Source organism: Podarcis cretensis, assembly GCF_951804945.1.
Source record: "Podarcis cretensis genome assembly, chromosome: 6".
Classification (NCBI taxonomy): Eukaryota; Metazoa; Chordata; class Lepidosauria; order Squamata; family Lacertidae; genus Podarcis; species Podarcis cretensis.
The window spans coordinates 53,194,097-53,206,088 of record NC_137175.1 but is presented as its reverse complement, the minus strand read 5'-3'; the positions used below and the strand labels follow the sequence as shown (position 1 = coordinate 53,206,088).

At 43.3% G+C, this 11,992-nt stretch overlaps 1 protein-coding gene across 1 annotated transcript; it reads right to left on the bottom strand.

Annotated features, from left to right (window-relative positions):
* Positions 1-2,010: 2,010 nt before the first annotated feature.
* Positions 2,011-11,987, bottom strand: MMACHC (metabolism of cobalamin associated C). The gene is made up of 4 exons (XM_079980549.1): positions 11,572-11,987; positions 7,353-7,547; positions 5,406-5,558; positions 2,011-2,950 (listed from the first exon to the last, which is right to left on the bottom strand). Exons 1-4 carry the CDS (start codon positions 11,653-11,655, stop codon positions 2,639-2,641), a joined length of 744 nt encoding a protein of 247 aa, XP_079836675.1. The 5' UTR covers positions 11,656-11,987; the 3' UTR covers positions 2,011-2,638.
* Positions 11,988-11,992: the final 5 nt, after the last annotated feature.

Below are 11,992 nucleotides of genomic sequence, written 5' to 3'. Positions count from 1 at the left end.
GATTCTGAGCCTGTTCAATGCTCCATTTTCTAGTTATAACCTGGAGTAATAATAATTATAAACATACAAAATATTTTATCATAGCTTCCCCACGTTGCAGTACAGGTGGCCTTTGCTGACAAGCGTGGGGAGGTTATTTGTTAGCCTTACTGGGCTTGGCAAATTTCAGTGTAGAGCAGAGAAAAGGCGGACAGGAAAGCTCCTTTGACACCCAGCCAGCTAGTCTTCTCCAAACTGGTGCCCTCCAGGTATTGAACTACAGCTCCCATCATCCCTAATCATTGGCTGTGCTAGCTGGGACTGATGGGAGTTGAAGTCCAAAAACATCAGCCAGGGGGTGGGGTCAAGATGGGGAAGGTTGCCCTAGGATGTTCAGATAATATGCACATAACCTAGTATAATTTCACTTTACAAAACATTTAACAAAGTTGGGTAGCGATAGTCCGCAGTTTTGCCCCAGGCCCAAGTTTAAATTAAATACTGGCCAAGTGTAGTTACAACCTATCCACTTCTAGAGTAAAATCAGGACCTGGCCCCATGCTGTACATCAGAAACCAATTCAAATAAGAGCACTAATTGATTGGATGGCAGCTACCTTCCATCACTGGTATGTGGAAGCTGGTATGCTCCCTACAGAATCTCTCTTGCTCATCAAATGCTTGACTGTGCAAGCTGCATACAGAGGTAGTACTGTGCACAATGGTGCTCTCTAGACTCCACAACAGCCACTCAGCCTTAGCTGGCAAATGGCAAAGGGAAGACATGTGGAGAGGAGGCTGTGAGGGATTTAGAAATTAGCCATAGCCTGGCAGACTGCAGACACAAATCTTTCAGTTGTGGCCTTCCAATCCCAACTGCTTATGGTGCCAGCAAGTAGGGATTAAACACCCAATTTGCTGCTTAATGCAGACGGATTTGAGCCCCATGGAGGCAAACAGCTGACACACACAGACACGATGAGCCCAGACTCACCAGCAGAGTACAACTTCAGATTGTTCCCATGTTAATTTTTTTGTGAGCCTTGCATGCCATGCATAAGCTCCCAATGTAACATGACCTGCTGTGTGTGAGGGAGGGAAAGAGATGAAGAGGAAGGAGGTGGTGGAGGAGGAGGGAAGTGTGGTCGGCCTTCACTAAACAGGGCAGCCAGCCTATTCCTCAGCTGCTCAAGCACAGAATAAGGAGTGAGATTCCATTTGCAGGTGGGAGATTCTGAATAGGGCACCAGTGATTTTACATCACACATCGGGCAATTTCAGCATCCAAAATTCAAAATACCAGAATTCAGGCAGCATGACTTGGGGCCATATGTTGAACTGGAGATTCCCCAACCTGTGCTCAACTCAGGACTACAGACTCTTCTCCCAGAACTGTCTCAGCAGCCATTCCGCCAGGACATGAAACATTTTTGTAACCTATGCAGAATACCTCAATGTACTCTCTTTATCCCATTCTACCTTTTGTATAGTAAGCTTATAGGTAGACTGGATTGTTTTCTTGGGGTTGCATCCATGTTGTTGTTTCGCTGTGTCAACAGACTTCCACTTGTACAATGAAATTTCCCCCTCGTCTCCTGTGCAATCCCCTGAAAAACCCTTAAAATCTGCTCTAGAGAGTTGGGATACCCTCCAGAACAGAATCTGGGGTGTGTGCTGGGAAAGGAAGGGGTTTTTCCATTGCATGAGAAAAACACTGCATGTGCAGCATTTGGATACAGTCTTTAACCTTTGCTGAGGGTATTGAAAATGTCAGGCACATTATGAATTATTAGCGTGTGCCAATTCTTAAAATATGTGAACAGCAAGGCAAGTTCTTGTCAATAACCCTTACGGAAATACCTAGCACTTCACCCATGCCAACAGTAGATATTGTAGGTCCTGGCAGGAATGGACTGGGTGACACTTGCATTCCTAGTCTAATATTCTAATTCAAGGCTATGTACTTTCCCCAAAAAGCCTTGCAACATAGCATGAATGCCACAAAAGACTCGTAACAGAAAGAGCCAGACAGTTTTGCTTCCTTCAGTTTTACTATCACCTCCCCTTCACAACATGAGTTAGACAACAGCTCTAGTCCTTTGAACAGGAGTGGAAAGTGAAAAAGAAACCACTGGAACACAATGATTTCAAAGCCTCAGAAGCAATGTTGAGAAGCTGAAATGACTTTAGACTATGATAAGGACCAGACAACACCATCCTTCAAAAACAACTGCTTCGTGGGGCATCTGTCCCACAGGACAGCAAAAGTGCCATTTACAAAAATATCTCTCCTGAATTCATACCGAAGAAAAATAACTACACCACCTACCAGAGTCTCTCTCACACAAAAAGCATTTTTAAATACCCTCAAATTAAATACAGCAGCATGTTTTAAAAATTACATTCTTCTAAAAAATAATAATGGGGGGATGGACGACTAGTGTTCCTACACCTGGATTCACAGGCTTTTAGTGTAACTAATATTACAGTGCAACCCTAGACATATTTACTTGTAATAAAGATCCACTGTGTTCAATGGGTCTTACTTCCTAGCAAGTGTGTCCAGGACTACAGCTTGGGTCCCCAAGTATCTCTCCCTCCATGGAAGTGGACACAGTAGAATAGGCTATGAGTCCCCCTTGGGCCAGGAGAACAGCAACTCAGTGTATTGCATTCCTTTGCAATCCTCCTTGCAGAGTCAGCAATTTTAACCGTTCAGCTGGAGGAGTTGCAAAGTACGTTTTCTGCTCCTCCGAGTACTTCTCCTTCACTTCAGTAATGTCCCGATAGCTCCAGTCCCGCCACTGGAAATTGAACTTCTCCAGAAGTTCTATTCTCTTTTCCTCTGTTGTCACACAATCAACAGGAGTTTTCTGCAGCAAGGAAGGCACCTCAACACCCGGAAAAAGCAGGAGAGCCCGGATAGCAAACCAGCCTCCGTAACGTGGGTGGATGCAGACGCCATAGATGTTCTGGAGAAAGAAAAAAGGCTAAGTGAATTAAAAGGCCTGCCAATCTTTACATCTCACAGAGAAAAAGGAAGGATATTGTAATAGACAAATATAACCAAAAGATTTAAGAAAGCTTCTCTTCAAGGTGTAAGGCTGGCACCTAGCAGGATGTGAGTAGTTCAGCAGTGTAAGTTATATAGCAAGAGATAATGAGATAAGAAACATGGAAGACGTGGAAGGGTAGTACATGGAAGAATGTATTTGTTTTGTTTGGACTGTAGGAGTTTATGTAGTTGGTATTACGTATTATGTATGTAGTTTATGTATTAGTGGAGAATGTGTAACAGAAAAGCAAATAAATAAATTAATGGGGTGGGGGAGATGTAAGGTTGCCATCACTTAATAGGATTTGGGCTGGTTCCATTCCTGCTACACCTCAGGCTCTTGTGATCATGGAGGCACAAGGGAATTTGAAGTGATTTGAGAGAAACACATATTTTCATGGTGCACAGACACATTTTTCCCGCACTCTGGAAAACAGCTTCGGCTGACTGGCTAAACCAGGTGAGGGTAGCTGGTAGGACTCAAAACCTTGGTGAGTTAGGGACTTCCCTTGCATGCAAAGACAGGCTCCGGTAGATTGAGTGGATGAGACCAATAGTGGGGCCAATGGTCAAGAAGGCAGTTTCTGCATGTACTGTAGAGGGAAGTGAGGGGAGGGTGGGGCTTGTCAACCTGAAAAGGTAGTTCATCTAGGAGAAAGAAAACTCTGGTCCTAAACCTCTGCTGCCTTGTGGGATACCTTCTGGAGAAGAAAAGGCTAAAGAGTAAGCCCTACACAAATCCAGAGTGGAGTCTCCAAGGAGCTTCTGGAAACTCCTGCAGCCAAGCTGGTGCCAAATGTATTGCTCTACTTTCTTTTGGACCACATGAAGAGGACTGAGAGGGAGGTCTTGTTGTCTGGGCAGCCCAGGATCTCCATATACACTGCCCAGGCTTGTGCCCCAGGGAAGTCACTTTGGTGCTGCTAATGCAGCTGTTTGACTTCACCCCCAGAGTTGCACTCCATTGTGTCTCAAGATAGATGGATGCCAACAACATCCAATGGGGTTTGCAGGTTTTTGAAATAATGTCAAAAAGAGTAAGCCAGAGGTGAAAACATCACAACCAACATACTATCTTCATAGAATCATAGAACTGTACAGTTGAAAGGGGCCCTGAGGGTCATCTGGTTCAACCCCCTGCAATGCAGGAATCTCAACTAAAGCATCCATGACAGATGGCCATCCAGAGTGTGTGTGTGTGTGTGTGTGTGTGTGTGTGTGTGTGTGTGTGTGTGTGTAACAAAGCATCAAAGTGCAATCCCATACAGTACATGTCTACTCAGAAGTTCCATTGAGCTCATAAGATTTCAGCCTTAGTTTCCATTCTAGGCACCTGATTGCATAGCCAGTTAGATAAGTAAACAAAGAGTGACTTGTTAACTTACAGGCTGCCCAGCCCTACGCATGTTTACTTGGAAGGCAGCACACTGAATGAACTGTTTTGTTGACTTTCTGTACAAAAAGCATGTACTTTACCATCAAACTACAGCCCTTCCAAAATGTTTTGCTACAGTGCTTTATAATACTAGAAAGGGGAAAGTATCCTTGGTAGGAAATCCTTTAGGATGGAAAACTTGTGGCCCTCCAGATGTCGTTCAACTCCAATTCCGGCCAGCCTGAGCCATCACAGCCAATGGGCAGAGATTACTGGTTGCAGACTGGCAATATCTAAAGGGTCATAGCTCCTCAACCCTGCTTTAGGGCATCTCACTAATTATTTGCAGACAACTGACACTGTCACTGAAATGCCAGGGAATAATTTACTACTCAAAGTAGGTGCCCTGAAATTAATTAGTAATGTACCAGTACGTTCATTTCGGTGGATCTACTCTGAAAATAGCTAACATTGGGCAGCCTACCTAAAATTACTTTTAAAAGCAACTTTTAAAAAATGCAGCTATGAAGCTTAAACATGTGGGAGAACGTTTTCAAACCATGGAGGAAACATTTGCTGAAATCTCAAATCTTAGCAAGCAAAACATGACACACTAATGGCTGCCTTCCTGTAGCTTCAACCAATGCCAGAGAAGACTATTCTTATGTCTTCTGCCACCCAAGTCCTTGACAAAGTATAATGGAAAAAAATAATATGAACACTATAATAAAGTAAAACAAACCCCTTAATTTCATAATTTATCTAAGAGAAGAATGTGCATTTTCTTGATGGAAAATATGGATCTGTATTGGGTCAATGCAAGGAGAGGGTGCGTTCCTGATCATCGCACATCACAGACAGAGAGAAAGAAGTCACCCAATAAAACATTTAGAAAACACACTAAATCTTCTGAAACAGAGAAAGTCACAGTTTATCAATGGCTCTCCAAGAAACAAGCACCCCTCTGCTGCTTCTCCCGCTCCAATTTTAATCTCACCTTCTCTCCCCAGGGATCTTGTTGCACATCTTTCCTCTGGTAGTAGTAAGCAGCACCAGCTATATGTGCAGCTGTCTGGGCCAGGAACTTGGGCTTCCGGTTGGGCAGCAACTCATAGTCATACATGATGTCTACCTGCTGGTCAGCAAGACTCTGGAAAGAGGAGTTTTTATTAGATCAAACTCACATTTGAAGATGATTAGCTACAGGTAATATAGGATGATGTAATATAGGATGATGTCTACATTCCCCAGCCTCACTCTGTCCCCTGCTTCAAGCTGGGCCTCTAGTCTTGTTGAACGAGCAATGCGACCTCTTGATAAAGGAGCTACAGCCTTGTGTATTATGAAACTCTGAGGCATGTGTCACTTTGCCGACCTGCCTTAGAAAATCTGTCCTATATTGGGAATTCTTTCTCAGGATTTCCAGAATTATTCCACCCAGTTCCATTAAGGAGTTCACAAATCTTCTCACATACAGGTGAAGCATGACTGCCAATGTGGTCTACAAACAGCTTTTAACCCAAAAGCAAATTCTTCCAGTTCCCTGGGCTTGTCACAATGGCTTCTTTTTTAAAAAGTCTCTATACATAAAATGAAATTGCTGATAAAGATTTGAATTAATATTCAAAGTGGCAGAACAAGAAAAACCACTCTGAATGACCTTCAAGCCTTTACAACATTTATTCAAATACAGTCATACCTCATGTTACGTCCGCTTCAGGTTGCATGTTTTCATCTTGTGTACCGCAGCAACCCAGAAGTACCGGAATGGGTTACTTCCAGGTTTCGCCGCTCGTGCATGCGCAGAAGCGCTAAATCGCGCATGCACAGAAGCACCAATCGCTTCGAGTTGTGGGCTTTTCACGTTATGGACGGGCCTCCGGAACGGACCCCATCCATAACACAAGGTATCACTGTATAGTGAAGCTGGGTGACTGCAGGGGAGGTGAAATGGAGAAAACAAAGCTAGATTGTCTCATGCTAGAGACACAGAAGCCATCGCTGGCTTTGTGCATAGCCATGTCACTACTCAATAGTGTTTCTTGGGCCCAGGTGAAAGTACGTTGTCACAATGAATGGCATTGTGTTTGCACACCTGTCTCCTTATAATGCCCCTGCAATGTCACCACTCAGCATTTTTATTCTGCAGACAGGAAACTGAAGCCACACAAAGGGAAACCATGTCACATGAGACAAAGCCACCATTTTAACAACAGTACATCATTTACTGCTTGCTTATTTTGAAAAAAATCACCCCATATAAATCCCAGGGAAAGCTTAGCTCAGTTAGACCAGTGTGAGGTGGGATTATTGCAATATAATAAAGCAAGTTCTCAGTGACCCCTTTACCCACAAAACAATTTTTCCAAACAATACTTGCTAGGACTTACACTTATTTTGCAAGTTATTTCCAATATTGGTTCCAAAAACCATTCTACACATCACACAGAAGGAGGTGGCAATGGTAGAACTCTGGATTGAATTGCTTCAGATTGCAGGAGGGTGGGTGTGTCAAGTTTCGGAATGCTTGTGTAAGTAGAAAGCTCCCAGCATACAGGGCTTTGGTTTGTTGTTTCATTTTTTATACAGTGCAGCATTAAATATGCAATCTATAAAGGTACTGTACAAAAGTCTACCATCTCTTTCAGTGTAATGTGTAGAATGGCTTTTAGCCACTGTGTCTCCCAATCCCAGTTAAAAATATAAACAGTAACTCCATCCCCAAAACACAATATGGATTATACTCTATTTATTGTTTGGTTAAAAAGGAACAAGGATGACCACCCAAATATTTTGTCTTTTCCCAAGGTATAGGGAACTGGCAGTACATTTCTAGGCATGCCTCCTTAGAAGTAAGCCCCAATGAGTTCAATGGGGCTGACTTTAGGAAAGTGTATATAGCTACTCTCTCCATGACTTGTCTGTATGCATCAAAATCTCTTACCTCCCTAAGCAATGTGAGGTGATGAGAAATGCACTGGTCCACAGGGTCACGAATCTTTTTCAGTGGCCCATTCCTCAAGAAAGGTTTGAAGGCTTTGTCAAACATAGCAGGAGTGCTGAGCACCACGAATGCCAGAGTGTCATCCAAGTAGGGCAAGTGAAAAGCTGGAGAAAGAACCGCATTGTACCACCTTACCTTCAGAACAGAAAAAATATAATTACAGTTAGGCTGGATTCTGCAAATCAATCAATCAATCAATCAATCTTCAAATGTCTTTACCTCCCTACCTGGAACTCTGTGAGTCTTTCAAGGAGACTCAACAACACCACATAGAAAGCAACACAAATTACCGTACAAATAGTTGCATAATAGTGCTTCACTGTGTTTCTCAAGGTTTCAGATTTTCAGAGGATTGAGAACTTGCTGTTGTTTTTCCAAAGGTGGGGGAGATGCAAGAAGCAGGTAATTCAACCTTAAATCTGTGGTTGCAACGGAAGAATAATGAGCACACTTTAGAGTGTCCTCCTAATTTTTCCTTTTCAATTTGGCACTGCAGCTTTACCTGCCTGGCACCTAATGTGATATGATGTCATGTGATACCAATGGGCAAGGCTTCGGCCTACTGTTACTTACAAAACCAATAAAATATAATTATTATAAAATAAAATGGAAACTTCGGCTAAATTCTGATTTCTACCACCCATCAAATTGCTGTAGAGAAATTAGGACTGCAATAACTGAGCTCAATTAATTTAGAGTTCACAGTCCAACCTCTGACATAGGCTAAAATCACACAGCATCACTGCTCCTTGTGATGTCACAAGGGTTGTGAGCAGCAGCAAACAAGAAGCCTAGGGCCTGCAGTTTAACCATGTGATTCATGCCCAAAGATCAGCAACTAGAAGGCAGAACAAGCAGCAGGGGTCATGAGCAGCAGGAGACCACAAAAAGGGTTTTGGAAGTACTACCTGGAAATAGGTAAGAGCAAAATGAATGATGGAGCTTGTAGTTGCCTAGATGCAGTGGTGGGATGGATGAGAAAAATAAGTTGAGCTTGAATCCTGGCAAGATGGGAGGCACTGTGAGGAAGCTGTTCCTGGGTCTGACAAATTGGTCAATTGCCAGGCTTGGACAGGGTTGCACTCCGTTCTGAAGGAGCAGGTACACAGGCTGGGGGGCGGGGTGTGCTTCTGAATCCAGCTTTGTCACTGTAGGCCCAGGTAGCCTGAGTGGCATGAAGTGCCTTTAATTAACTGTACCTGGTTCAACAGCTATGGCCATTTCTCAACTGCGAGAGCTTGACCATGGTAGATGAGGTACTGGCGACTTCAAGATTAGATTACTGCAATGCTGCAATGCATGCTATGTGGGGCTTCCCTTGTGCATGACCCAGGAACTCCAGTTGGTATAGAATGCTGCAGCATGGTTGCTCACAAGAGTGAGGTGCTGTCAGCATAAAACACTGCAGCCCAGAGATTTGCACTGATTGCCAATTTGTTACTAGGCCAAGTTCAAGGTGTTACTATTGGTATATAAAGTCCTTAACAGCTGGAGACTGGTTTATTTGCAGAATCATTTTACCCCATTTGTGCCCACTTGACCTTTTCCGGGCAGGCATCTTCACTTTTGGCATCCACTTAAAGCATTTTTCTTTAGGCAAGCCTATCCAGATAGGTAGGTATTGATGCATTTAATCTTTGTACTGTTAGTATTAATTATATTTAACTGTTTTTATTGAGAAAGTTAACATTTCTTTTAAGCTGTTTAGAGGTTTTACTGCAAGCAGCATATAAATGTTGCTGAAAATAAACAAATACTTAGAACTGAGGATCAACACAACTCTTGATCTTGGTCTTTGACACTTGAGATATAGGTTTCAGAAGCCACCCTATTACTGTAGTTGTAATCTGTTTTCAGTATTTTTAATGTTTAATTTTAAATAATTGTAACCCACCCTGGGACCTGCTGGTGAAGGGTGGGTAATAAATTTAATAACACCAGCAACAATTAACTGTTCAGGTGGCAATTTTATGCATAAGAGCCTACAGGATCAGGTCAATTGCCCATTTAGTCCAACATCATGTTCTCATAGAGGCCAACCAGATGTTTGTGGGAAGCCAGCAAGCATGATTCAAGTACAATAGCACTCTCCCCTCCTGTGGCTTCCAGCAACTGATATTCAGAAGCATTACTGCTTCCAATTGCATTTCACCACAAACCTGCTCTGAATATGTCTAAAGAATGATGTCAACACCCAAAGTATGGGTGGCCCCGAGTCCTTCCTACATCTGTCATAGACTTTTCTCTACAGTCTCTCTCCCTAAGCATTTTTCACCTTTCACTCAGCTAGGGTCACTTCCAATAGCTGGTTGACAAACTGAGCCCAAAGACAGCCCATTCATGGTTCCTCATCATCTTGGATAAAAGTGACATGCTGCAGGGTTCTGTCCTGGGCCCATTGTCATTCAACATCTTTATAAACAACTTGGATGAAGGAATTGAGGGGATGCTTATCAAATTTGCAGATAACACCAAACCGGGAGGGATAGCCAGTGCCACAGAAGACAGAATCAGGATTCAAGATGACCTTAACAGAACTGGGACAAAACTAACAAAATGAATTGAAATATGGACAAATGTAAGGCTCTACACTTAAGCAGGAAGAACCAGCTGCACAAATATATAATGGGGGATACCAGACGTGTCAGGAGTACATGTGAAAAGGACCTAGGGGTCTTAGTAGACCACAAGCTTAACATCAGTCAACAGTGTGATGCAGCAGCAAAAAAAAAGAAGGAAAAAAAAAAGCTAATGCTGTTCTAGGCTGCATCAACAGGATTATAGTGTCCAGATCAAGATCCAGAAGATCAAGGGTCTGGAAACCAAGCCTTATGAGGATCAGTGCCCTGGCAGGTCTTGAACCTGCATCTCCTGTTTCCCATCTCACTGTGCTGTCCAATGAGTTTATTAGCATTTGCGCCTCCTATGAGAGCACACTGTCATACTGATGGATTTAATTTCTTCTCTAGAGCCTCTAGGCCTTATTAATTAGCAAGCCAAATGGAGATTTGTTTTATAGCCTCTAGCACTGATTGCCTCTTTGGCAAATCACAATGTACTCATTTCAGTCATGTGACTTCTCTGTCTCATGCAAGAGTTATATTTGAGGACAGCTGCAACTGTGTATAGTTAAACCACAGAAAACCAGGAATACATTTTTGCAGGAATGTCAGGATTTGATTGGCCTAAAAGAGAAAATTGCTTTTTTCTTCTTCCTCTACCTTGATTAATATTTAACTCACAGGGTAGGACATGCCTCAACTTCACACTAGTTGAATCTATTCAATGTCAATCTTTAACTTCCTAGACAACAGAACTTGACATTCATCTTTATAACCAGCTACTGTTGGCCACATTCCCAGCTATACCCCACTTTCCACATTACTGTGCTTTATTCCTTCTCTGTATCTAATCTCATTTGTATCTCCTCTGATATATTACAACCTGGATTTCAGAAATACAATTATTCTTTAAACTTAGGGGTAAATATAAAATGGTATCCTGGAATGCAACCCACAGGGCGGTAAAAGAAATGGAACACTTCTGGAAACAATGGGTAAAAAAATGATTTGGCACATAACCAGAGAAACAGGGTTTTTTCCACAAAAAGGTCTGCTAGTATATCAGATGGTGCCTGATATCTGAGATTGTTAATGGCTTGCAGCCTATAATGTTCGCTCACAAACAACACTAACAAGCTTACTTGTAGCCTTTCAGATGTCCATGTTGTAAATGTAACAGATTATGCAATAAAAATGAAAATTTCAGCCCACGTATTTATTCCACACATTATTAAAAAATGCATATTTAAATAGCAGAACGTCAAATGGCACCAAAAAATGGTAGCAGCCACAGACAAAAATGTGATACTATACAGGGAGCAGCAACTACAATGCAACAGCGGAGCAATATGAACAGAATGGCAGAATCACGAACCAAAGTAGGCACAATGAACCACATGAATCCGTGTGGAGCTACAGCATAGCACCTATATTCATTCTGGGTCCACAGGGGTCAGTGTTAACACTTATGCAACGCCGCTCTGCCCTACCAGCATGCCAACCATATGTCTGAAGAAGCACATGCAATTAAGAAACCGATGATTTCCCCCTCCTCGCTTCGACTCGCTTCCCCCAACTCTGCACCCCTCCTGCAGTACCTTAAGCGGGTGGATTTCAAAGCCCAGCTTCTCCAAGTGATCTCGGATCCTTTTCTCCAGCTCAACCACGCGTAGCTCCATCATAGCATAAGCGCGGAGCACTGTGGGAAATGTAGTTTCCCATGAGGTAAGGCGGACCCACACCACGCGCCGGACACGAGAGCCGAGTCCTCCTTCCCTCCCGCTGGCAGCGCGTTTCGCTGCCGCGGCGACGGGCCGCGCGCCTCTCCCAATAAGGAACCGGGACGCTTTTTCCCGACACCCCCCGCTTTGGGGCGCGAAGAGCCTTTCGGGAAATGCAGTCCCGGTGACTTCCCTCCTCACAGTAGCCGCTAGGCCTTACGGACTTTCCTCTCCAGAAACCTCCGCGGCGGAGCGGAAGGCGGAACCTGCCTCGGGGTTTTTAGCGGTTTCGGACGTG